This window comes from Cyrtonyx montezumae, unplaced genomic scaffold, assembly GCF_038088225.1.
Source record: "Cyrtonyx montezumae isolate F1298 unplaced genomic scaffold, pur_monq_1.0 scaffold_3, whole genome shotgun sequence".
Taxonomy (NCBI): Eukaryota; Metazoa; Chordata; class Aves; order Galliformes; family Odontophoridae; genus Cyrtonyx; species Cyrtonyx montezumae.
The window spans coordinates 86477026-86504963 of NW_027072034.1; the positions used below are offsets into that span (position 1 = coordinate 86477026).

The 27938-nt window shown below is 41.0% G+C and overlaps 1 protein-coding gene across 2 annotated transcripts; it reads right to left on the bottom strand.

Annotated features, from left to right (window-relative positions):
- Positions 1-4440: 4440 nt before the first annotated feature.
- On the bottom strand, positions 4441-27720 carry CASP2 (caspase 2). 2 transcript variants are annotated; one of them, XR_010622530.1, is made up of 12 exons: positions 27671-27720; positions 27243-27393; positions 19117-19284; positions 16597-16663; positions 14949-15037; positions 13483-13659; positions 10560-10688; positions 10033-10123; positions 6744-6893; positions 6541-6650; positions 5217-5968; positions 4441-4479 (listed from the first exon to the last, which is right to left on the bottom strand). XR_010622530.1 is itself a non-coding variant. In XM_065742246.1 (11 exons), exons 1-11 carry the CDS (start codon positions 27718-27720, stop codon positions 5834-5836), a joined length of 1317 nt encoding a protein of 438 aa, XP_065598318.1. In that variant the 3' UTR covers positions 4447-5833. The 2 variants fall into 2 exon arrangements, 1 of the variants encoding a protein (XP_065598318.1); XM_065742246.1 differs by having other exon boundaries at positions 4447-5968.
- Positions 27721-27938: the final 218 nt, after the last annotated feature.

The window sequence follows — 27938 nt, forward strand, 5'->3', positions numbered from 1 at the left end:
GCATCAGAACCACAGCGTTGCACCCCTTATTCCACATTATCACATCATGCTTAACATATATCTATATACAAAAAAAACCAGTAATTAACATGCATTACAATAAAAACATATAGATATACATATATCTAACAGGGAATCACAGACTGCACTCCCCCAGCATCAAATTCCCTTGTGGTGCACACTGGATGTCCCCATTTTTCTCCATCACCCACCAAGTGGACCCAGGTCCCTGTGCAAAAATGGTTCCACGGAGGGGTTTGCCCTTTCCAGAGGCTAGAAGGACCCACACCACTTTCCCCAGCATGCTCCTTACATGTACCACAGGGACCTTATCTCTCCCTGCAGTATGTAGGGAGCTGGATTGTGTAGGACCATCTCGATTTACTGATCCCCCAGTGTTAACCAAACAGGCAGCTTCTGACATATTTTTCTTCCAATTCTTAAATGTCCCACCACCCATTGCCTTCAACGTGGTTTTTAACAACCCATTGTAGTGATCGATCTTACCAGCAGCTGGTGCATGGTAGGGGATATGATAGATCCATTCAATGCCGTGTTCTTTGGCCCAAAAACCATTTGTATGAGAACTGCAGTCACAGCCTGAATTACTGACTGAGTACCTGGAGAAAAGACCCAGTCAGCCCTGAAAGCACAGGTGAAGGCAAGGCTCCACCCCTTTTAGACCTGACCTAAGGGCTGACTGGCCTTGGGGAAGCAAAGGCTGTCAGGTGCACATGAAGCAAATAAAAGCAGATGTATTCTCGTAAAGGAAATATAAGTTAGGTATGTCCTTGCAATGTAAAGGGAGGTAGGTACACGTAAAGCAAAGCAGGTGAATGTGTGCTTGCTTAGGCACACTCCAATGTTTCTCCTCCATTTCAAGAAATACCTAGAGGAGCTCAGTGTTCTTTTGCTGTCAGGTTAATTATATAAACTATTTCCAAATGTATGTTGTTCTTCAGAATGCTGAGCTGTCTGGAAAGTCTGTTCTGGAAAATTGAAGCAGTTTTAGAACGCTTTTTCCTTGGGACCTGAATGCATTTGTTAAAAGAAAAGGGAAATGAGGTATAGAAGTGAACGTCTGCAGGCATGTAGCACTGCTGTCTGCAGGGGGTGGGGCTTGGGGCCCAGGCCACAGGGGCTGGCTTGTGGCCTCAAACTGTAAAGCTCAACGGTTAACCATGACCTAAAAAATCAACTTCAGTCCAAGGCCAACAGCAGATACAGCTGCTTCCCCCATCCTGGGAACTGCCCCTGCCGCCACTCCTGGCCACAGTGACACGGTGCAATTCCCCCTCCACTCGCCCATACCCTGCTTGGTGCCCATCCCCACAGCACTTTGTGGTCCCAGCAAGGTCAGTGAAAGCAAGCTGTGTTCAGTACCCTCTGCAACCTGCTGCACAAAGGATTGCATGTGGAGGCACAGCAAAGTGAGCACAAAACATTTTGGAGAGGTGAGCTAGGGCTGGTCGTGGCAGCTGAGGGTCACTGCCATCTGTGGTGTCCCATCCTTCCCCAGAGCTGGGCATGTGGAGCTTGGGGGCTTTGACATGGCACAAATGACTACAGGCAGAGGTATAGCAAAGGGAACACACAGCAGCTTAGGACAACATCATGACTTCCCAAGCTGTTTTCCCACTAAAGATAGGGCTTGTAAAGCTACTTCAAAGGTGAAAGCACCTAATTCATCAAGGTTATCCAGTCAAGGACCTTTTCAAAGAAGAAAGTGAAGCCACAAACAGAAACACAGGCACTCATACCTGACTCATATCTGAGAAGGGATGATGGTGATGATGAAAAAGGCCATACGTCTCTTGTCACTAAATTGATTGGCCATACACGTTTAGCTTTTGGAGAGTCAGGACTTTGTAACTGTTAAGGATCACAGGTCACAGCCCATGTTGGCTGCTGACTCCTGTGGGGAACATCAGTATCTTCCCCGCACCTGGTCTGCATGGGAGTGTATGTATATAATACGGTGGCAAACTTTTAAGTTGGACTAGGCAGAGGGGCTGCCTTGATATTCAGGGAGACTCATAAGTGTGAACTGACTTTGAGGCAAGTATGTAAGTGCATGTGTTTGGCAGCAAGCCTCAAGCTGGACTAGACAGCAGGTAGCAGAGATACTGAAACTAGATGCTGTTGAAGGTGTCATCCAAAATCTGTGATGAAAAAATCTAATTTCAATGCGATGTTAGAAAAAATACGAGTAAAATTGTCAGTAGCAGCAATGGTAGGCCAATAACATTGTGTATGGTTTAGTACTTGTTCCTAGTGAAAGTTAGCTTCTCCAAGGCTAATCCTGTAACTTGCTGATTTATGGCTTCATTCTTTTCCTTTAAAAGAAAACATTTTCTGTATGTATACTCTAATGGTATCACCACTTCGTAATGATCTATTACATAATATTTTCTTTGCTTGTATTTCAACTTAGTAATTTAGTGATACTAAAGACAGGGATCTCTTGGAAAGAATCCAGCGCAGGGCCACAAAGATGGTGAAGGGCCTGGAGGATCTCCCCTATGAAGAAAGGCTAAGTGAACTGGGTCTCTTTAGCCTTGAGAAAAGAAGACTGAGAGGGGACCTGATCCAGGTTTATAAATATCTGAGGTGTGGGGGACAAAGCGGCAAGGCCAGACTCTTTTCAGCAGTGTGTGGAGACAGGACAAGGGGGAACGGACAGAAACTGCAGCACAGGAGGTTCCGCGTGAATGTGCACAAGAACTTCTTTATGGTGAGGGTGACGGAACACTGGCACAGGCTGCACAGGGGGGTTGTGGAGTCTCCTTCTCTGGAGATACTCAAGACCTGCCTGGACACCTACCTGTGTGACCTGGTGTAGGGAACTTGCTTTGGCAGGGGGGTTGGACTCGATGATCTCTTGAGGTCCCTTCCAACCCCTGTGATTATATGATACGATACAGGTAAAGAAATTTCTCTGCCTTCAGGGTATGAGCCCACTGCTCTCTGCAACACAGGTAGTATATGTTAGAAATTTCAGCATGGCATATATTTTATTTTGCAAACTCTTCTACAGATTTTCATCCAAATCTTTTCATGTTTTTGATGTTCAAAGAGAGATCAAGAACTATTTAAGTCAGACCCTATTAAGTCACTATCACTTTTTATGACAAATGGAAACAAAAACACTTTACGATCACTACAACTGTATTCCTTTAATGAATTATTGCACTAATTAAAATGACTGCCATGTAACTCAGGTTTGTAACTACATCTTGTGAATATCCCTTTCAGTATTTTCACTCCTTTCCACAAAACAAGACACTTTTAACCTTATTCTTTTGAGTAAAAATATGAATCACATGAACTTTCTTGCTATTCCCACTATTAAAGGCATTCCTGTGGCAATAGCTTAAATTTACTTACCTACAAATAAAAACATCTTTTATGTTAATAGTAACATTTTCAGCACAGGTGTTCTACTGAATACAACTACTAGAATTCCTGTACCAGTATTAGGTACTTCTGAAAAACCAGTATCCTTTTGTCATGAAAAGAGAGATCTCACAGCTGAGAGTAAAACAACAGCCTCTAGTGGATCTGAATATTGGGGTTTAATCTGAAACTAATGAGAACTGAACTTTTATTTCATTATTTCACATGCTTGCTGGCTCCTACCCTGCATCACATAGGTACATAACCTAGATCTCAACTCCTAGCAGTGAGATCACTGCAGATTTCTAAAGGTGGGCCAGTTTCACAACTGCTTGCAGTAACCTGTCTTGGACACAACAGGTCAAGGTCTCTGGTAATAGTTTCCATGTAGTGCTCCAACTCCCTGGTCTTCTCCTACATTCAGCATCTTTCCACTTTGTATCTTCATCTCCTTTCTGGGTCCTTCCCTACACAAGCAGCTCATATTGGTTCCAGCTAGAAAGTAGTAGGATTCTGCCCAAGAGTTCAAAGTGCCATGGTGAAGTATTACCTCAAGAAAAATTTTCCTTGCAGAAGTTCTATTTCTGCCCAGAAGTATAATCCTCCAAATGGATGATACTGCACAGATTAATCAAACAAGAAATCTTTATTTTGACATTTCAAGGCAGTAAAATACAAGTATATAAAAACTAAATACCAAAGTGGCAGTGACAATGCAAGTTGATGCAATCATACAGAAATCTAATTTTTCAGAGCAGACTACTTCATCGATCTACACATCTGTAAAATATTGCACCATTTCAGAGAAGGAGCACTGGGGAAGGAAGTGTTTGTACTCCAGGGAGGTACAACAACCCCTATAGTGGTTTCTTCAGAGTAAGGCAACAATTGGCAGGAATGCTTTTTTGTTTTATCTATCGCATGGTGTGTGTTTGATAAGTGCAAGATGTATTTCAATGCTGCACCTTTGTCAGCTGGAGAAAACACAGCCTTCATTTTCCTGTGCAGAACAACAGAAAAGCACATACTTAATTTTCCAGCTTCCCTCCACATCCCTTTGTGCTTCCTATTCATAATTCTATCCTGAAAGAAAGATAAAAAAACCAAAAACAAACGCATTTACACATTATGAGTACTATGACACCTTATTGCTGTAGAATAAAGAAGACAGAGACTCCGGTATACAGAATGTAGTCCATACACAACCTAGTGATGTCAGAACTTAGGCTACCACAAAAGAGAATAATGCCCATCCCCTGCACCACATCACATGGAAGTAATTGCAACTTGGAAGAGGTATGAAAAGACTGCTTATGAAATTTCCAAACAAAGTGATGGATTGTGCCACAACATTACAGACTGACCAGTCAAAATGACATCTGGCAAACAATACTAGCTAAAAAAACAGCTTTAAGTCACGGTTGAAGAAAGAAAACTCACCACATATCAGAATAATAATGTTACACTCTTCCCATTTAAATGAAAGAGAAACAGACTGCCAGTAAACAATAATCCAAGCAGCATGCTTGGACTACAAAGAACTGCCTTGAGAATTTTCATTAAACAGAAGATATAGGAGCCCTTTCCATACAACAGTTTCAGGATTTCAGGGACTCAGTTATACAGTGCAGTTTATAGAGCAGTTGGTGAAGTGACTGAATATCATGCCTGTTGTGACACATGGGTACTAGAGCAAGCAAAATATCAAAAGTAATATTCTATACAGTTGTTCACTCCCAGACTAAGGGGAGCTAATCTAGAATTTCCTGATTCAAGTTTTCCTGATTCAACTGTTTCAGGGGCATTTAAATGACACTCACTGATCTGTGTGAGAAACACTGAATTTCCATTTGTTTTTCTAATAACCAGGGATGACTTACAGCTCTCTTGATAACTTGGCTACAGAAAAAACATATGCAAAAATTCACTTTAAGTAATCAAGATGGACAGTAAATGTCAAGTATTTAAAACAACACTGTGTTTTAGACAGCAGGATTTTCCTGCTGGAAGTACTTTAAAAAAATAAAAGCATAAAAGAAGTAGCATTTTATGAATCACTTTCCACTCAGAAAAGCTTATCTCTTCCAAAATTTGTACGAATGGTTTATTTCCCTCTTCACATTCACATTTCTAAGAAATGCCCTTATGTCTCCTTCCAAAGGATATTCCTGCTTTTCCCAGTTGTAGTGCTTATCTCTTTTCACTAACATCCATAAATACGGAATAAATCAGGATATTAGTATTTTAAGCCCTGAACTGAATCAGATTACAAAGAGCTGCCATGTTATTTTATTAAAAGACATCAAGACTTGACTGGCTAAATGAAGAACAGTATTCCTTGCTTGGCATCTGATGTCACACCTGTGAGAACAGAAACGTACACATTCATACTCAGTTCAGCTTTGGCAGTATCTCTCTTTCAGTGGAGCCAGTAGGGTTATTTTCCTGGCAGATAGCCAGGAAATAGGTAAAGGTCCCGACAGAGTGTACTACAATATTCTGACATTTCCTTGCAGCGGTGGAATTCTGTACCAGGGGCATAACCTTCTCGTTGCTTGATTTGTCTATTCACCTAAACATAAGATTAAAAGAAGTAAAATGATTGAAAGGATTAAGACAATGTCATTGCTTTTCTTACTTAAAAATTATTGTTTATCTTACTAATTAGTTGCCAGTATTCTGCCTTTCTAAACTACAGGAAGGATAAAGAACTAAGGTGCAGCTCTAGTTACTGTGTGCACACTGCAGTCTTCGTTCTCTTATTTTCTTAATCCTCCCCTTATGTGAGTACAAGTGCTTGCGCTTTTATGTGCTCAGCCAGTTCAGGCTGAATCCACCTGAAAAAGTAACTATTTCTGTACTAGAAAAGCGATGCTTGGCAAGTTAGCTTAATCTCCTAAGTTCACAATGTGGCCCACACAAGTGCAACGTAAGGAGCCAAAGAAACTCAGCATTTTTTACTTTTATTAAATTACTATGGAAGTGTATTTAATTATCTATCTAAAAGAGGAAAGAATTAATAATTTTGCTATGAATAGGGCAACCACATTTGCTAAACAAGTATGTTAACCCTAACAACTTGAAGAAATTGAAGGCTCCTCAGAAACCAGGCAAGTGTGGGAAAGGAAAGACATTACAGCTGACCTTCACCAACATGTCAGCCACATGAGTGTCTCGGGAGTCCTCTGCAAACACAGTGGTGAGTGCCTCAATATACCAGGATCCACGCTTGGTGTTGCGCATGGCTGCAGTGCCTGAGAAGAAAGAGTACGTACAATGAACTTCCAGGGGAAGATGGACATATAGAAACTCTTCAGCCCCTAAGAATTAGTTCTTCTTTTCAGTACCTTTCAAACATGCATATCCACAGATCATATCAGAGCATGTAGGCAGACGCAGCTTGAGTTTTTCTTCCTTGTTTGCATCACTTTCCTCATAGCCTGGGGAATCTGATCGTTCTTTGCCATCTCTTTGGTCCACTCCTCGATCTGTCTCATCTGGTGGATAGTGCAGCAGTAGATAAGAGAGGAAGAAAAAAATATATATCCTGAATTACAGCTTTTGCAGCTGTTTTAAAAATTCATCTGAAAGCTCTTTCACAAAGACTAACACAAATGCCAGCAATTGCTGAACCTACTCAACATAATGTGATTGCTAGTCTGTGTGCTGGTTGAGAACTCTAAGTTTAGTTGCTATAGTCTTAACTCCAAGAAAATACCGAACAAATACCTCACCTTTAAAATTCTGACTACATTGTCACTTCATCAAAACCATCATACATGCAATGGAAAAATAATTTCACCCCAAACTCTAGCGACAGAAATCTGTATTACATGGAGAATATCCTTTCCAGGATTGAATAGTATGTATTATGATGATTCTAGTTAACCTCAATTTGTTGTTTAAATGACAGATTTTCCATTGTAATCTACGTTAACAGTGGTAGTAACATTAACAGCCCAGCTATGTTATAACAGAAATAAACCATATTTTACAGGCTTTCTATATAATTTTGCCCTTTTGTTCTTGTATTATATGACAACAAAAATCTACCCTGCTACTTCCTAATAGCATGGATCAGATTCTAGTTTTAGGAAGCCTAAGTATTCACTTCAGTGGCCTTCCTGTTATGACTGCAGTAGGTCTCTGTTGCCATGTCATGCCTAGGAAATGCGTTTGGATTTGTAATCCTTTAACAGGCAGCAGCAATGGTTGCACATTGTAACTATGCACGGGAGATTGTAGGTTCATAAGGCAACTAGATAGTCAGTCTCCTCAGAAATGAAAGCATCAGCGCGAAGAGTGTGATTGTCTAACAGGTTTCACATACCCTATGATTCTGTATCACTGTTCAAAATGTAATGAGTACTCCCATTATGTTCCTTCCTCCCCTCTTAAAGGTAGGAATGGACGGTTTTTCCATTTTTATCCACACTTTTGACTAAGATTCAGAAGTCTTCCTCACACATTTATCTTCAAACAAACACCATACTTGTCAATAACGTAACTAAAAATGTAAAGCATTAACCATGTCAAGATATTACTTTGCATACTCAAGCTATAATCTGTATCAATAACTACTATCCACACATCCAAGTTAAGAGTCTCCCTGAAGCTCCTAGATTTCAGTAACTGTTAACTGCACTTTTGTCAGTATTTACAGCAGTTCTTCACTTTGCTGAATTAACTCCTATATTAAACACAGATGCTAAATGGCTTTAAAACCTCATTTTATGTGACAGTGAAATCTGACTAGTTCTCTTTTCCCACTGCTTTCTGTCACCACTGGCTTTTGATCCTTGACTTTAAGTGGACTATTTCCATTCTTCAGCAGACACATGCCAAAGGTCCTTTGAAAATGAAGTAGACCACATAAATTCTTCCTATCTAAAGATTTAAAAATTTTTAAAAATGTGTCAATAATAGAAGATAAGGCTTATTAAATAAACTTAGGGAGAAAGAGTGTCCTATGCACTTCTCACTTAGATTCAGCTAGTTCCAGCTAACTTGCATGGCTACGTAGACACACTGACTAGACTACTAATTCTAAAGATGTCTACCCCACTTATATCGCCTTTTAAATATAGCTTTTTTTAAAAAAGCAGCACTGGCTAACCTTTGAACACCAGTATGAAAAGGTACACGTTTTTGTTGACTGCTCAGTTTATTCATAATTTGCATTCCCTTCCAACTATTAATTAAGCTTTACAATGCATATTTTTTAGCTACAGGAAGATTTTTTTTCCTTTAAGTTGTTCAAGTCTCAATCGTTTGCTTATTGTAATATCCCAGCTCTACAGCATCCTTCATAGGAAGCTTCTCACTCTTTCCCTACTGAAACCCTTCTGGAAAGAGGAAGCACAAACATGGTACGTTAAGATGAATAGACACATTATGGTAACATTACAGTCAGATAAACCTTATTATCTAATTAATCCAGCAGTCAATTCTAGCTTATTAAACTCATTTTCATGCTGTTAATAGCCTGCATGTTCATATTTGTTGAAGAATATTTAAAGGTTCAATAACATAAGGACTATAATCATATTAAATCCATATTGGTAAAGATGCACATTACAGTATTCCCAAATGCTTAATGGATCAAATATTTGTGATACCCACAATGCTTGATGTAGACTTTACATTTTTTCCTGCATTAGGATTAAACATGAGTAGGCAGCAGGTGAATGAAACATGCACTTGGTTATAGGACAAACTATGAACCTCAACTGAAAATGGGGAAAAAAGAGGAAACAAAAGCAAAGAACAAAAGAAAAGAAGGGGCAAAAGAGTAAACACTAGAAAAAAGAACTTCTCTATCACAAAAGAACAAAAAAAAAACCGACAAATCTATCCAAGACAGAATTTCTCTTCGGAATACTCCTAGTTTCACCGCTATCTTGTATAAATCCATACGAAGGGAAAAATTTGGTCATTTGAGTATCTAAAGGGCAGATTGTTATTGACACATTTAGTTACAATAGGAAGAAAAATGAATAGCAGAATTAAGAACAAAATGATAGGAACAGACAGATTGGAAAAATAAAAAAGTTTATGAGAATAAAAAAAGAATTTGAGTCGGAACAGGATGTGAAAAAGGTTGAAAGCAGGAGACTGATTAAAGAAAAAAGAAAACAAAGAACAAGGAACAGCCAACACTGATAGCTCGTGAGACAACACCAGAAGAAACAACATACCCGGGATCAAGGGAAAGACAGGGCCTCAGGCAAGATTAGAATGTTAGTGTTCTGTGTCATGCTGTGCTCTAATTTCATGCACCATAAGCCCCATTCCCCCTATTACAGGTATAACAAAAGAACGTTTTAATATATGAGTTACAAAACTCATATATTAATAATTCATATATAATATATATGAATATAGTAGAGCTTTACGTCTCTGAGGTGCTCTGTGGTCTGCAAGTCAATGCACACACCTCATGCAGAGCAGAAGACACTTACAGAGCAACAGATGCAGTGGCAGCAGCAGGGCAGAGGGAGGTGAATATGGATCCCACTTACACCTGAGAGAAGCAAAGAGGAAAGTTGACAGCAAGTTGAATGTGAGTGTGTGTACACGTGTAAAATGAGCCTTAATGGGATGACAGATCTTGGCTTCTAGTATTTAGGTACTCACCTCCCCTGCACGCCTGAATAAAGAACATTTTGGGCTTATTCTGGAGATTGGGGCAGTTTGCATTATCAAAGAGCCTGAAAGCCTCCTGCAACTGAGAGAAGAAAAAAAATCCAAGTGTTCTTTACTGCAGACTTCTGTTAGCCAAACCCAGACTCACTTTTCTTTTTGATTATTACCTCACTACTCTTGATGTTTTCTCTATTTCCAAACTCACTGTGTGACAAACATTCTCCTACCTCCCTGCTCTGGGCTCCTATTAGTTTGAGGTCATGTGCTCTACTTATTATGTGTATGTGAAAAGAGAACAAATATCAACTTCTCATCTAACATATATCTATGTCATTCCTTATCTTACAGACTTCTCACAGCTATTGCTGCCATTTTCTTTACATAAACTATTTTTTATTTATTTTATTTTTTAATAGTAATCCCTCAGTCTCCCCATCTCCTTCTGTTTTTTTTTCCCCTCTTTCCATTGTTACTTTCCAAGATGTAACATACGACATATCAGGACACAGTAAATATACCTGTAGGAGTTTGCCATCAGTGCCATAAACCCCACCCTCTACACCATGGGAAAGTAAAGCTACAATACAGGAATCCACAGCCTGATGATCTGGCAGCTTAGAGAATCTCTCCAATGCACTCTCCATCTCCTGTAAGAGAAAAATAATTTTACGTTTCCCAGAGCTACATGGGGAAAATGGGTTAATGTGCAGGGAAAAATACTGATCACAGAATGGCTTAGGTTCTCCTAAGCCATGGTTCTCCTGTTACAGAACAAACCGTACATATGTCAGATTTGCAGGACAGAAGATATCTGCTCCATAATAAAGAGAAAAATGTACTTACTTTTACATATCAATCAGTCTTAATTATAACATTGCTTAGCAGGAGTCACTTGGACTTAGCCCTGTTATGCCTACTGTTCACAGAAAGAGAAAAAACTGGTGAAAGATGTGGAGGCTGGGAGCTGTCTTGGGCAGATCGACCACAAAATGGTAGTTCTCTGTTCTTGGTAAAGTCAGGAGAGCCAGCAAACTGCTACCATGGAATTCTAGATGGACTTTGAACTGTTCAGGACAGTGTTAGGGAGGGTCCCTTGGGATTCAGTCCTGAAAGGTAAAAAGAACCAGGAAGGCTGGATACTCCTCACAAAGGAAGTCTTGAAGGTACAGGAGAAGGCTGTCCCACTGTGCCCTAAGATGAGCTGGTAGGGAAGAAGACTGGTGTGGATTAACAGGGAACTTCTTCTGAGGCTCCAGGAGAAAAAAAGTCTACTTCTTCTGGAAGAAGGGACAGACAAGGCAGCTCAGAGAATACAAATAAGCCGTTAGGATATGCAGAGAAGAAATTAGAAATGCAAAAGCCCAGATTGAAATCAACCTGGCCACTGTAATAAAAGAGAATTTTTTTTTTAATATATTAACAGTAAGAGGAAGGCTAAGGTCAATCTCCATCCTTTACTGGATGCGGCAGTGAATATGAACACTGAGAATAAAGACAAGGTTCTCAATGCCTTCTTTACATCTGTCTTTAATAGTCAGACCAACTATTTTTGGGGAACTCTATCCCAGAGAGTGGTGGTAAACAGAGTTAAATCCAGATGGTGACTGGTCAGTCACAAGTGGTGTTCCCCAGAGGTCAGTATTGGAGTCTGTCAACATCATTATTGATGACCTAGATGAGGGAATTGAGTGCACCCTCATTAGGACTGCAGATGACACTAAACTGGGAGGAAGTGCTGATCTCTCTGGGAATAGGAAGGCCTGACAGAGCTGGCCAGGGCAGCCTGGAAAGCTGGGCTGAGGCCACTAGGACGAACTGCAAAAAGACCAAGTGCCAGATTCTGCACTTTGGCCACAACAACCCTAAGTAATGTTACATTCCAGCAGAATGGCTGGAAGACTGTGTGGAAGGATTGGCCCTGGAGACACTGGTCAATGCTCAGCTAATCATGAGCCAGCAGTGAGTCCATACAGCAATGATGACCAATGGCATCCTGGCTTTTATCAGAAATAGTTCTGTCAGCAGGAGCAGGGAAGTGATCATCCTTCTGTACCCAGCTCTGGTGTAGGAGTACTGTGTTCAGGTTTTGGTCTCGCACTACAAGAAAGACATTAAAGCCCTGGAACATGTAGAAAAGGGCAATGAAGCTGGTGAGGGGTCTGGAGCACAAGTCTTCTGAGAAGTGGCTGAGGGAACTGGGACTGTTTACTCTGAAGGAGACTTTGGGGAACCTTACAGCTCTCTATCTGAAAGGAGGTTGTGGTGAGATGGTAATTCTTCTCCCCTGAAACTAGTAATATGATGAGAAGCAATGGCCTCAAGTTGCACCAGTGGAAGTTCAAGTTGGATATTAGGAAAAACTTCTTCTCCAAAAGAGGTCAAGCACTGGAATGGGCTGCCCAGGGAGGTGGTGAAATCGCCATCCCTGGAAGTGTTTAGATATTGTACTAAGGAACATGGTTTAGTGGGAAAATACTTGTGGTAGGTGGACAGTTGGACTAGGTGATCTTGAAGGTCTCTTCCAACCTTGGTGATTATATGATTCTGTGACCTCTTCCATATTGGACAGTGGTGGGGGGGACATGGCAAACACTGAAGTTGGTATATATGAATTTAACAAAAGAGAAAGCAACTGTTTTTTTACAGAGGTTTTATACTAACACTGGAGTCTGGCTGGGATATTGAAGCACCTTAACATGCTTACTCTGGTACTTCAGACATTGAAAGTCTTATCATAATGTAGCAAAAGTTGCCTTCTTGAATAAAACGCTTTTTAGCAGGTTCTGTACTTTTGGTTTCACAGTGATTTCGAAGGAATAAGAGCAAATGAAGCTGGAAAAGTTCATTCTTAGAGAAAAAAGAAGAGTGCCTTAATTCAGTCAGTCATAAAATATTATCAATTTTCTTAAGGAAAGCACAGCCACTTCTCTATCAAAGCAGACTGAAAGTGAAATTTTCACTTTCAGTGAAATTCACTCTTTTCACTTTCAAAGCAGACTGAAAGTGAAAAGAGTGAAATTTGCTCCAAGAGTGAAAGGATAAGACAACGTTACTTAAATTTGCAACAACTAGGTCAAATATTGCAAAGAATAACAATGAAGATAGCAGAACACTTTAAAAAGCTACCAAGATTAATTGTAGCCTATTCATCTGCAGCTTTAACACACATACCAGGTATGTTCTAGATCTTACCCCTTCTACTATGAAGGGTCAGAGTAGAGTAGTATCTCTTGTGGTCGTACTTTATGTCATCTGTTCTTTGCTTTTCAAACTTCTTCATGTTTTTTGGTAACCTATGGCATGTTTTCTGTTTATAAGTGACCATTCTCATCTTCCTGTTCAAGCTTCGTTAAACCAAAGCACACCTCTTTAAGATGTCATACAACAGCTACAAAATCAGCCATACTGGTTCTAAAGTAGTAGTAGTACGATCCCCCTCACCTCTGCGCTTTGATCATGAAAGACAGTCACTTGATACCCAAGATGCTTGAAAAGCAGCTCTAGGGAAGTACAGTCCACATCTCCACCTGAACGATATTCCAGGTCCTTCTCACTGCTGAAATGGATATTGCTGAGAATAAGTGCTAAGCCTCGGGGCTCGGATATCAGCTTATATGCCTGAGAAGAAGATTTAAAATTAATATATTCAGACTATGCAAAGAAATAATAGAGTCTGTGTATAACATCAGTCCCTACATACCAACTTGATTACTAATGATATGTAGGATTTCTAGTTTGAGAAAGCACAAAAACAGCAGAGGTAAAAAAACATATTGGTTTGTTGTTGTTTTTTTAATACAGCAAATGTTTATATTGCAAAAAGACTCAAAGGCAACTGTTTCTGCAAGCTTTCACAAGTAATGACTCTACAACACTATTAATAAGATATAATAGCTTGCCCTATTTTCTGCTTTATAAGGAAGACAGATTAAGCATTTCAAATTTTGAGTTATCTCTTGCTGATGTTTTTCTCCTTCCACACATACCCCAGCAGGGCCAAACATATTTTTGTCATACTCAACAAAGGCCCTAGGAAAACATTAAGCAAAATTTAGCTAACATTTCTTAATCGTGGTTGGGAGCAAGAGATGCAAAACAGCTTTTGAGTGAGTGCAACTGTAGCAGCAGGCATCAATAAATCACTGATCTTCAAAGTAACAGGGATGACAAGAAAAGTTAATAGGGAAAAACCAAATTAAAGAAGGGTGTCTTCAAAACCACTTTACCCCTTCCACTCTAACAACAAACTAATAATAAATTGATAGTAACAACCCTGTAAATTGGAAGTGAACTTTAATACTGGAGAATCAAATATGGTGTAACCAGACACAGATATGAAAAGAAATTAAGCTAGACTCACACTGACATTGGCAAATTAGGTCTCCCCAATAGTTATCAAAAAAACCCAAACCCATGAAAAATATGTTTTACTGAACACAGACAGAAGAGTTAAATGTTAAGAGTTAAGTTGTAGTGTAACCCTACTAAAGTGCCTGCACTACTACAAAAAATTATTTGTTTTCCTTAGGCCTACACCACCATAGCTTATGCTGTACAAATGCAAAAAACAAAAAAAATAATTATGACTGTCTAGATAACTTCTGAAGATAAATAAAAGGATTAGAAATTCAAGTTGTTCTGCTCACTACTGCACAGAATCCTGATCTCATTTCTGCACCTAAGGAGATTTTTCCTGATACAGTTAACAATAAAAAGGGCCAGGATTGTGACTGTAAGCTGAAAAATAGTTCAAATATTGTACAGTTATTTGCAGAATCACACGTAAATATCATAACACTAACACACACACATAATGAAGTATTTTGACTCAGTTGTAAGTAGTGTGTATCAGCAGATACATCTCAATATTTCACCTTTTAAGGAGATTTTTTCTGTCAGCTACTTACTAAGTGCTGGTGATCATGATAGAACTCTGGAGTACAGTGCTTCACTGGAGGAATCGCAGGACCATCTCCACTGTCCAAAGAATGTTCCACTGGTTTTGTGCAAAACAAGAATATAAATAATAACAAAAATTCTTACTACAAGCTCTCTGTATTAAGGTAGTAATTTTCAAATTCCTAAGTATTTGGTCTAAGGCATATTCGTGTCTTATGCTACTTACATGTCTAAATGTTTTGCTTGATCAAGGACATCATACATACAATGAAACAGCAGGGAAAAAAACAAATACAAAAATATACCTTTCCAATACATTTCTGATTGGCAACAGATTTTAATTTTCTGCCTTGTTTGTATATTAACCTAAGGCCTAGCAAATTTAGTTCTACAGAGTAAAAAAACCAGAATTTATAATGAAAATTAGAGCAGTGTGCTTTTCTGTCTTTTGTACAGTATCTCATCCATTTTTCAGTTAAGCTGATGAACTATTACTAGAAACATTCAAATACAGTAGTGTTTTTCCTTTCATACAAGATTCATATTCTCACTGGATACAATTCCTTCTCATTTCATGCTCAAGAAATGCACTAGTGATAAAACTAGATATTTCTAACTTTTTTACTAACTTTTTTTTGTTCATCTGCCTCTGAACAACTCTTATTTATGGTCAGAAGCAGACAAGGGAAATGAAAGAATCAATTAATTAACATTAAGAGATACTCAATGCCTTGTCCTGAAGAAAGTGAGTTAACAGGATTTCAAAAGAGGCCATGAATGTTTTCTTAGCATTTCTCCCAGGTGGAGCAGCACACACGCTCTGAAAAAACCTATAACCTTCACACCTAAAAAAATAATCCACAAACTAAAAACCAAAAAGTTTTTCAAACCTACACATTTGATCTTTAATACCAGAGAGAACACCTAGTAGTAACTAGCACATGACTAAAGTTGTGGTTAAGGTAAATGAGTACTCTGCAGGTGTTACCAGAAGTAACAGAAAAACTAACAAGGAGATTAATTCCAACTAGTTCCCTAACCTGAATCACAAATGCTTGCTAAAGTAAAGTTGATTTGATGAATTCAATGGAAGATACACCTATCGATTTCAGCTGATGTGACATAGACAATGTCTCGTACTTAAAATCATCTGTTAAGAAAACAGTCAAAGTTGGAATACTGCCAATAATCACAGAATTGTAGGGGTTGGAAGAGACTTCTAGAGATCATCAAGTCCAACCCCTCTGCCAAAGCAGCTCCCTTGACCAGGTTGCACAGGTAGGGAGTATCAGTATCCTTCCACAGTCCTAGTTCACTTGCACTCTGTTGTACACCTTTAATGAAGACAAAATTCTTCAAATATCTAAAATTTTACAGCTGACATATTCTATTTAAGCAATGAAATATCTTACATGAATAAATGAAGCTAATTAATTAGGTTCTCCCACTATGCTATTTAAATGTCATATTCTAGACTAATTCTGCCTTTTATATCTGATCATAAAACAGTCGGTTCATTGTCAAGTGTGTATTCTCAGGATGAGCAAAGTGGTGTCAAGTTAATTTCTAGAACTGAGATAAGAGAGAGCATTAGGAAATTAAAGGCAACCAACCAGACAGTTGATAATCAAGTTTTCATGATATACTGTGACTCACCAATCAAGCGTGGTCTCTTTGAATTAATCAGAGGAAGTGAAAGATTTGATCCATAATGCTGTTCAAGCTACAAGACATGCAATAAATCCATGAAAAGACTGGCAAAAGACATCTATTTTCTCGGTAGTACAAGGCTGTAGGGATCATGGAGCAATGACACAGGTACTTACATACATTACATGACATACTACAATACATAGGTCACTCCAAAAGTAATGCCTCCTTTTAGTTTCCATGGAAACTACAACAGATACAAACAGCACAAAAACATTTTATAATAAATTCTCAGCTACAAAATACTGTTTTTCAATACAGTCACCACCATCAGCTCTTCATTTTCACCAGTGATGAACAAGAGCCTTCATGCTGTGATCCTAAAAATCTGCACCAGCGGAGCTGACCCAATGTTTCACAGCGCTATGTGCTGTTGCTGAAGAGCACCACCCATGTCTCACTGTGCTCACATCAATTGTTTTGTCTCCTTGAACACTCAGCAAGTGTTGATAAATATAAACGGGTGCCATTTTTTCCTCATGAAGGAATTCAGTTCTTCAACACTTCATATGCATTTTAACGTCAAAATGCCACTTTGTCAAGACTGCCCTTCTGCTGCCATCCGTTTCACAGCAAAAAAACGCAATGGAATATTGGTGGGAAGGTTCAGCCTCTATTGCCATACAATCATCATCCTCTGTCATCACGGACCATCATAGTAAAACAGGAGGCATTACTTTTGTAACAACCCTTGTATATTCTTTATATTATACATTCACAGAATCACAGAATTGTAGGGGTTGGAAGGGACCTCTAGAGATCATGCAGTCTGACTCCCCTGCCAAAGCAGCTCCCTAGCCCAGGTTGCACAGGTAGGCATCCAGGCAGGTCTTAAACGTCTCCAGAGAAGGAGACTCCACCACCTCTCTGTGCAGCTGTGCCAGTGCTCCACCACCCTCACTGTGAAGAAGATACCCATGCACATTTGTGTGGAACCTCCTATGCTTCAGTTTGTGACCGCTACCCCTCGCCCTATTACCACACACTGCTGGGAAGAGTCCAGCCTCGTTCCCTTGCCTCCTGCACCTTAGATATTTATAGACATGGATCAGATATATTATACACAATTGAACATAAAACACAATGCTATGGCAAAAATCCAAATAAAAGAGTTCATAATATGATAACAACAAATTTCCTTCCTGTTAATGCCAATTTCCTTCCTTTTTTTACTCATCTCTACCTTCACTCAAATCCCTTGCTGGGACACCTTCCAATGAGGTACCATATCCTCCTAATTTTTGTCAAAACTTGTTTCATCTAGTAACTCCTCTTTCTCTCTGCTTTCAAGATTTCATTATAAGTCAACACCTCTGCTCAAAAACATCCTAATATTTCTTCCTTAGTATATTTACTAGTCTTCCAATATTTCACAATGGACTGAGAATACTACATTTTTATTAAATTCTTCCTGCCATCTGATGTTAAAAACTGCAGATACTGAGTAGCTTTCTACTCTGTTAAAAGATTTTAGAAAAAATACTTATTTTTGTAGCTTTTACATTCTTGATGATATGCCAGTGAGTATGTCAGACGTAGGAATGCCCACAAATATCACAGAATTCAACAAGAAGTGCAAAACAATGGATGTGGGGAGCAATAATCTCATTTGCTGGGAGCTAACTGTCTGGAAAGCACCTTCAAAGAAAATGTCATAGGGCCCAAACTGAACACATGCCTGCAATGTGTCTTTGCAGCAAAAAAGGCTAATGATATCTTGGGCTGTGTTATAAGTCTTGCCAGCAGATTAGATCAAATGAGGTGAACCTTCCCTTCTACTTAGGTCCAATGAGGCCACACCTGGAGTACTGCATCCAGTGCAGGGCCTCCCAGTAGAAGAGAGCGACATACTGCAAAGAGCCTAGAAAAGGGTCTCAAATATGACTGAGGTACTTGAGCACCTCTCATATGAGGAAAGGCTGAGAAAAGTGGGACTGCTTAGCCTGGAGTACAGAAGACTTGGAGACCTTACCAGTGTGCACAAGCACCTGAAAGGAGACGGGCTCCTTTCAGTGTTGCCCAGACATGAGAAGAGGCGTTCTGGTTCACGCCCATTGCAAGAGACTTTGTCTGAACATCTGGACACAACTGCGCTGGTGACTGAGTGCTGACAGAGGTTGCCCGCAGAGGCTGAGGAGTCCTCATCCTTAGAAATAAAAAGAAGCAGTCTGAACGTGGTCCTGGGAACCCTCTTCAAAACAGCCCTGCTTCAGAAAGGGGTTGCGCCAGATGACCTCCAGAGGTCCCCTGCTAACCTTAACCATTCTCTGCTTCTGTGTAAAGATTCTCTTCATCCCAAATTCATTTTATTCTTCTTTTACCCTTAGGCTACTCCAGGTCTCTACCTGCAACTAAATGCCACCTTTTCCTTTCTAAGAATTCTTTTTCTAAGCATATGAAAAAGATGTATCTGTGCCCAAATTCAATTCCTAATGTAGTCCAGGTTTTATTTTTCAAAAAATGTACCCTTGTGATCCCATGTCTCAAGCTGGATTCTGTCTTCAAGATTGTTTCCGCCAGATGCTGCTGTTTGGTTTCTTGTAGGGCTTCACAGAAGGCTGAAAAGGCATTAGGGCCTCTCTTGGGCAGCAAATTAAGAAATTCCACATTTTGGCTGAAGCTTCCAGACTTGGCCTAGACACAAAGAAGAAACAAAATTCACTCTCTAGGTAGTACCCCAACACAACTTATTTTCAGTTAAGCTTCAGAACAACTCAATCTTTTTCCTTTGTGTAAACGTTCCATCACTACATTTAGCTATGCTAGATCGTAATTAATGGCTTGTCCTAGTTGATTTCACTGCCATCCCTCTATTCCTAACAGTTAATGGAAGAGAATATATAACAAAGCAAGCCATCCATGCATTACCACAGACAGTAGTACGCCCTCTTCTCCTTAAACTCTTACTTCCAGTTACTATCTGAATAGTATCTATTTACCTTCATCAAACGCATGAAGTCCAGAATCCATTTTCACTACTGCTGAATGTGTTAACAGTCATGTATTAATACACAAACTCCTTGGGAAGTGTCAAGGAGAACATTCATTTCCTGCAGTCAATTCCAAAAAGCTACTATGTATGTATAACGTGTTTCATTTTCACCAATGAAGCAATACCGAGCAATATATTAGAAAAGATAACAATCAAAAAATCAAGTTGTTGTTTCCATAAAACAGTCACGGGACATTTGCAAACAAATAGTCTATTTTTTAAAAGCCTTCCCTGTTAAGAAAACAGAAAAGCTAAAATAATAGGTGCTGAAAAAGGGTTTTAAAAGTCCCACAGAATTCATGTTACTTTTTTTAAATTGCCACTTTGATCCAAGATCTCTTCTTCTATGAAATGGTTCATGAGTTACACAGAACAAAGTACTGACACTACTTTAGCAATCACAGGCAAAAAGAAAAAGCCTTAAGTCGCATGTGTATATAGTCTGTTATAGACAATTTTCACATCACTATGTTTCCATTTATATAATCTATTCTGTTTGTTCTTAAAAGTACTTTTGGTTTTCATCTCATCACATGGTTTGGAATGAGAATGCAGTCTTTCTGATGTAATGCTTATGAACCTATTCTGAAATTTCAAGTTATGTTCATGCATGATTGGCTAATAGCATTTAGTTTTCTATCTACAATGTCCCTTGATTTCACATTCCTGTCATTTTTTCCAAAAAAATCTCAATAAAATCTAGATTTGCTGAAGTAAAAGTTTTAATAGTCTTTTTAGCTTACTCTTCTAGATGTCTTATTCCCCTTGAGGACACAAGCACCCTTTCCTGATCTCACAGAAACTACACCTTTCTGAATAGCATTTGACTAGAACTGCATATGCTAATTCCTCCTGTGCCTTTCAAGTATGAAAATACCTGTCCCTCTACCCTAGTAACAGTTCTCTATCAATCTGCAGAAGATAACTGGTTGCATTTATGTACATTTTGAAGTAAGTCCACTGAATTTTATTTTACCAAATAAGGTAAATTGACTGCTGATATTCTAAAGTGCCTATTGTTTTTTTTTCCTTTCTAGTAGACCTGTAGCCAAGCTCATGATGATTAATCTTCTTTCATCTTTTGCCTTCATAATTTATGATTTTGAGGCATATATCATAATTAAGCTGACCTCAAGAACTGGATCTTTAGTTATTATAGAACATTCTATAATATTCCTATTCTGCACTTTCACAGAATCACAGTGGCGTGGGATGGAATGGACCTCAAGGATGATGAATCTCCAACCTCCCTGCCACAGGCAGGGCCACCAACCACTTTGTATGTACAGTATTTAGCTTTTGGTTGACTTCTTCCTCAGTGCTTCCTTAATCACCCCAAGTGCTGTACCTCCTCAGGTAACTTCCACAACAGCACTGCTGTTATTTAGGTTATGCCAAATAATGTTGCAAACATTCAGAAGTAAAACTTTCATATGATAGTCATCTTCCACTTTATTTTCTAATACATCCTAAATTCATTTTTGCATCCCCAGTCAAACTCGATAATCTATACAACATGAAGAAAATGCAAAATAAATAAATAAATAAAAACGTAGAAATGCAAAAGCCCAGCTCAAACTTAGACTGGCTACTGCAGCAAAGGAGAACAGAAAATACTTTTACAAATATATTAACAGTAAGAGAAAAACTAAGGAGAATTTCTCTCCTTTACTTGATGAGGCAGGGAATGTAACCGCAGATGATAAGGAAAAGGCTGAGGTTCTCAATGCCTTCTTCACATCTGTCTTAAAAAGACAGATCAGTTATCCTCAGGGTACCTTTCGCCCTGACCTGGAAGTCTGGGACGGAGTCCATAACACAGCCCCTGTGATCCAAGCAGAGACGGTCAGAGACCTGCTCCTCCATCTGAACTGCCACAAGTCCATGGGACCAGATGGGATCCACCCAAGGGTGCTGAGGGAGCTGGCAGAGGTGATTGCCAAGCCGCTTTCTACCATCTATCAGCATTCCTGGTTATCTGGAGAGGTCCCACAAGATCGGAGGCTTGCCGATGTGACTCCCATCTACAAGAAAGGCTGTAAGGAAGACCCAGGGAACTACAGGCCTGTCAGCCTGACCTCGGTATCAGGGAAAGTTATGGAGCAGATGATCTTGAGGGAGATCACACAGCACGTGCATGGCAACCAGGGGATCAGACCCAGCCAGCACGGGTTCACAAAGGGCAGGTCGTGCTTGTCCAACCTGATCTCCTTCTATGACTGGGTGACCAGACTGGTAGATGAGGGAAAGGCTGTTGATGTAGTCTACCTGGACTTCAGCAAGGCCTTTGACACGGTCTCCCACAGTATTCTCCTGCGGAAACTGGCAGCCTGTGGTGTGGACAAGTTCACTCTTTTCTGGGTGAAGAACTGGCTAGAGGGCCGTGCCCAGAGGATAGTGGTTAATGGAGTTAAGTCCAGCTGGCGTCCCCTTACGAGTGGTGTCCCCAAATGGTCGGTACTGGGGCCCATCTTGTTGAATACCTTTATTGATGACCTAGACGAGGGAATTGAGTGTACCCTCAGTAAGTTTGCAGATGACACCAAGTTGGGAGGATGTGTCGATCTGTCTGAGGGTAGGGAGGCCCTTCAGAGGGATTTGGATAGGCTGAACAGCTGGGCTGAGCTCAATGGGATGAGGTTCAATAAGACCAAGTGCCGGGTCCTGCACTTTGGCCACAATAACCCCATGCAATGCTATAGGCTTGGGGCAGAATGGCTTGAAGAATGTAGAGAGGAAAAGGACCTGGGGGTGTTGGCTGATGCTCGGCTTAACATGAGCCGGCAGCGTGCCCAGGTGGCCAAGAAGGCCAACAGCATCCTGGCCTGTATTAGAAATAGTGTAGCCAGCAGGAGCAGGGAGGTGATCATCCCCCTGTACTCAGCTCTGGTGCGGCCGCACCTCGAGTACTGTGTTCAGTTTTGGGCCCCTCACTACAAGAAGGACATTGAGGCCCTGGAGCGTGTTCAGAGAAGGGCAACAAAACTGGTGAGGGGTCTGGAGCACAAGTCTTATGAGGAGCGGCTGAGGGAGCTGGGATTGTTTAGTCTGGAGAAGAGGAGGCTCAGAGGAGACCTTATTGCACTCTACCACTTCCTGAAGGGGGGTTGTGGTGAGAAGGGGGTGGGCCTTTTCTCCCTGAAAAATAATGACATGATGAGAGGGAATGGCCACAAGTTGCGCCGGGGAAGATTTAGATTAGACCTGGGGAAACACTTTTTCTCTGAAAGAGTGGTCAGGCACTGGAATGGCCTGCCTAGGGAGGTGGTTGAGGCACCATCCCTAGCGCTGTTCAAGAAGCGTTTAGATGAGGTGCTAAGGTATTTGATTTAGTAGTTTAGTGGGTAGGGATGGTGATAGGAGGATGGTTGGACTAGATGATCTTGTAGGTCCTTTCCAACCTAACGTACCTATGAACCTATGAACCTAAGGGTATTGATGGATAAAAAATTGAATACAAGCTTGCAGTATGTGCTTGCAACCCAGAAAGCCAATCATACCATGGGACTGCATCAAAAGAATTTTATCTAGCAGGCTGAGGGAAGTGAACTTAAGTATTCTCTTAAGGAAGGGAACTCCTCCTGTACTCCACTCTCATGAAATTCCTGTATTCAGCTCTGGAGAACCCAGCATAAGAAGGACACGGACATGCTCGTGTGGGTCTGGAGGAGAGCCACAAAGATCAGAGGGCTAGAGCACATCCAGTACGAAGATAAGCTGCAAGAGTTGAATTGTCCAGCTTGGAGAAGAGAAGGCCCCAGGGAAAATCTACAGAGGCCTTCCAGAAGGGGACTGACAGGAACAATGGGGAGGGACTCTTTATTGGGGGAGTAGCAGTTGGACAAGGGGCAACAGTTTTAAACTAGAAGTGGGGAGATTTAGATTATAAACCAGGAAGAAACTTTTTACTGAGGGTAGTGAGGCACTGGAACAGGATGCCCAAACAAACTGTGCCTGCCCCATTCCTGAAAGTGTCCAAAGGCAAGGCTGGACAGGGCTTCAAGCAATTTGGTCTAGTGGAAGGTGTCCCTACCCTTGGAAGAAGGTTAGAACTAGATGGCCTTTAAGGTCCCTTCCAACCTACGATTCTAAACGTCACACTTCCTTCATCTCTTCAGTTTTATTTCACTTCACTTAGATTACAAAAGTTTAAGTGATGTACCCTATTACAGAACCAATTTGTTTATCTTCCATTTAATATAAATAAAACACACGCATGACTAGTGCAATTATTACTTAATTTTAAACATAATTATTTATCCAGATCTTTTTGATTCTATGATTATTTTTTCCTTGAGCAGGAGAAAAGGGATACACAGAAACCAGACAGTGACAAAACCAAGAAAACCTACGCTTTATCATCAGACAGAGTGGCATTTCTCTTTTACTATTTCCACTAAGTTACAAGATTGTCAGTGTTATGATACATTTTCAAGAATCACAGAATGGCTTGGGTTGGAGGGGACTTAAAAGATCACCTAGTTCCAATCCACTTGCCATGGATAGGATTGCCATCCACTAAATCAGGATGCCCTGGGTCCCATCCAACCTGGCCTTGAACACCTCCAGGGATGGGGCACCCACAATTTCTCCGGGCAACCCATTCCAATACCTCACCACCATCTCAGTTAAAAATGTCCTCCTAATATCTAATCTAAATCTCCTTTATTTTAATCTAAAACCATTTCCCCTTTGTTCTATCAGACAGTGTAAAAAGCCAGTCTCATGCCTGTTTATAAGCCACAATGAGGTCTCCCCAGAGCCTTCTCTTCTCTGATCTGAAGAAGTCCAGGTCCTTCAGCCTTTCTTTATACAAGAGGCTCTCCATCTGTCTGATCATCTCTGCAGCCCTCCTCTGGACCCACACCAACAGCTCCACATCCTTCTTGAGTTGTGGGCTTCAGACCTGGATGCACTATTCCAGATGGGGCTGCATGAGGGTAGAGAAGAAGGGGATAATCACAAACTTCCCACTGCTGACAACCTCTCTTTTGATGCAGCCCAGTGCACAGATGGTCTTCTGGGCTGCAATTGCACGCTGTTGGCTTGCAACGAACTTTTCATCCACTGGATCCCCTCGAGTCCATTCCTGCAGGGCTGCACTCAACATGGTTCTTCTCCAAGTTTGTTTACACATCTGAGATCTCCCTGATAAGTGCAACACCTTGAACTTGGCTTTGCTGAATCTCATTAAGTTCACGTGGGCTTACTTTTCAAACTTGTCCAGGTCCCTCTGGATGGCATCTCCTCCTTCTCTTGTGGCAATTGTACCACTCAGCATAGTGTCATCAACAAACTTGCTGAGGGTATACTCAACCCCACTGTCTATATCACTGATAGATATTGAAGAGCACTGCAGAAGTCTACTTAACAGTGCACTTAAGTCCTTTACTTAAGAAGACTATAGCAAATTCATAGAATTGGGTGTGCTTTACAGTTGTTCAGTTGTGAATGCACTCCTCATATCCCTGTCATATTTCTGTTTTCACTGTAATTTCCAACTTCGTATCCTGCAACAGTAGTTCAAACCACTTTGTTCTCTTGCTCAGGTTGCTACTTCTTTTCACACCTAAGCTCTCCAGTTTGCTTAGAAAGTGTACTATTTAGCAGACTTCTTAGCAGACTTCTCCACTGTAATTTTCTTCTTATTGATTATCCATTAATAAGTACTGCTGCAACTTCTTTTACTTGGATATATTTGTAAAGAAAGACTTCCCTCCTCTCAGTCTCAGTGTAAAACTTGTTAGATACAGCGGTATTTTCTAAAAGATTACTGTATTTGGCATTAACTTTCAGAAAATTTATTTTTTTCCTCACCTACCTGCACGTCAGCAAATGGGTACCTCTACTAATCACCCAACCTCCATTTGTTCTTGAGTCACTCTCCACTTTTACTATCTTTGTCCTCTTTCACTAGGGATTGGTGATACTTTAGGCAAGAATGCCTGCATTTGTCGTGACTTGGCATATTATGCTATCTTTTGACACACAATGAGTCAAAAACCATCAAAAAGTTATTTTTTCATTCCTTCCAAAACCTTATTAGTGTCAGGTTCAAGCCATCTGCACTTGAATCAACCAAAAAAAAATTCTCATTCTGTTTTTCAGAATCTATTCTTTAGACAGTACTCTCACTCTTACTTTACAAATAATGTCTCAATTGCTTACATAAGCCTTAAGATGCACGTCTTCAGTCATTTCCTATACAATTTGCTTCCTCTTTGAAGACCTACTGCTCCAGTCTGCAGTCTTCGGTGTGTTACCATATGTCTACAGCCAATCCAAAACTTTTTCCAATTACTTCTCTGTCTTGCAGAGAGATCTTGACAAACTGGAGGGCTGGGCAATCACCAATCACATGAAGTTTAAGAAGAGCAAGTACTGGGCACAAGGCAATCAGAGATCTATGTACAGACTGCAGGATGAAAGGCTGGAGCTGAGTCCTCCAGAAAAGCATCTGGAAGCTCTGCCTGACAGAAAGCTGAATCTGTGCCAGCAGTGTGCCCTGGCAGTCAGAAGGCCAACCATATCCTGGGGAGCCTCAGGCTCAGCACTGCCAGCTGGGGGAGGGAAGAGATTGTCCCACTCTGCTTTGCACAGCCTCACCTTGAGCACTGCGTGCTACAATATAAATAATCCAAAGAAGGGCTGCAAAGATGGTGAAGGACCTGGAGGATAAGATGTATGAGGAACAGCTGGATTCCCTAGATTTGTTTACCTTTCAGAGGAAAGGAGGCCGAGAGGAGGCCTCGTGGCAGCCTACAGCTCCTCACAAGGGGGGAAGAGGGGCAGGCACTGATCTGTTCTTTGGTGACAGCAACAGGAGCCAAAAGAACAGCAGTGAACTGCATCAGGGTTAAGCAGTTTGGGGATTAGGAAAAAGTTCTTCACCAGAGGGTGGTCAGGCCCTGAAACAGGCTGCCCAGGGCCATGGGCACAGCCCCAAGCTGCTGGAGTGTTTAACAAGGAGTGTTTTCAAGGAGTGTTTAGACACAGGGGCTGAATTTTGGGCGTTCCTGTGTGGAGCCAAAAGCTGAACATGATGATCCTTGGGGGTCCCTTACAAGTCTGTATATTCTGTGAGTCCATGATTCTAGTATACACTGCGCAGCATAAGTAAGAAAACCAGAAGAGAAGTATCTGTCATTTGATAGTCTTAGATTATGCAATTTAAAAAAAACACATGAAATACAAATTCTTTAAGTGAGAGATGCACAAGCATCAAAGCAAGCCAGTTTATAATATGTTCATTTATGCACTTCCACAGAATTCTTTGGGAAACTGGTATTTTTTTTCTGCTTTTACAAATGGGAAAAAGAGAGACAAATCATCACCCAGTGAGAAGAACCTACCTGGCTCACAAAAAAGAAGGCTGCCTTAACTACAGGCCAGCATATAAAGCAGTGATTTACTAAATCAGACAAAATTAATATGGCCAGGAGCAACTTCCAGTTCTCCTGCAAGTTCCAAACAAGCCCCATGCCACTGCATGTGTTGTCCAAGCACAGTAACACTAAACACATAGATAAGAAATACATTAATTTTACTATGCAGCCAGTGCAAATAAAACTAATAGGACAGTGGAATACAACCTGCATACCTGTATCATTTCCATCATCTCAATGGTGATGACGTCCTTCTCTATCATGTGCTCCATCAACTCTTTTAAAACCAGCTCTCTCGCCAGCATCACCCGGTTCCTCTTTAGTGCTTCCTGGTGACATCGCTGCATGCCGCATGCTCCCAGCATCCTGGCAAAAGAGTGGGAACCAAAACCCAAGTCTGTGATAAGAGCCGTCCTTAACCTGCCCGCCTTTATGCTCGGAGGAAAGACACCGCCGGAATACAGGAGAAAAAGGCCCCTCCGCCGTTGATTCCTAAGGCCGCATGGGACACGGCAACGGGTCCTCGACACCCGTGGCCACCAAGCACAGATCCTTCCCGCGGCCCCAAGCACAGATCCTTCCCGCGGCCACCGCACTTTCCCGCTATCAGCGCTGAACGTAACGTCACCGCTCCGCCACTCACGCCCCGAACCGCCTTCCCCGCGGCCCTAAGACTTCCGCCTCTGCGCGCATGCGCGGCGGGAAGCTCCGGGACGGACGGGCGCGCAGAGCGGCTCAGATCCCCGCCTTTTCCTGCCTCGCCATGGTGGAGGGGAAGGGGGCCGGGGGCGGCTCGATCTTCAGAGGCGTGCATTTCTTTGTTTCACGTGCTGGATCTTAACAGAAGCTGCAAACCTTTAATCTCGTTATAGATTAAGAAAAGAAAACCCTAGCGACTGTAGCCAGTGACG

Excerpts from the sequence above, each read along its gene's own strand:
- CASP2 (XM_065742246.1), bottom strand. The coding sequence starts at position 27,720 with ATGCGCGCAGAGGCGGAAGTCTTAGGGCCGCGGGGAAGGCGGTTCGGG. Across the intron at positions 10,689-13,482 it reads TTCATGATCAAAGCGCAGAG|GAGATGGAGAGTGCATTGGA; the intron begins GTGAGGGGGATC and ends TTTCTCTTACAG. Across the intron at positions 6,894-10,032 it reads TATTCAGGCGTGCAGGGGAG|ATGAGACAGATCGAGGAGTG; the intron begins GTGAGTACCTAA and ends ACTATCCACCAG.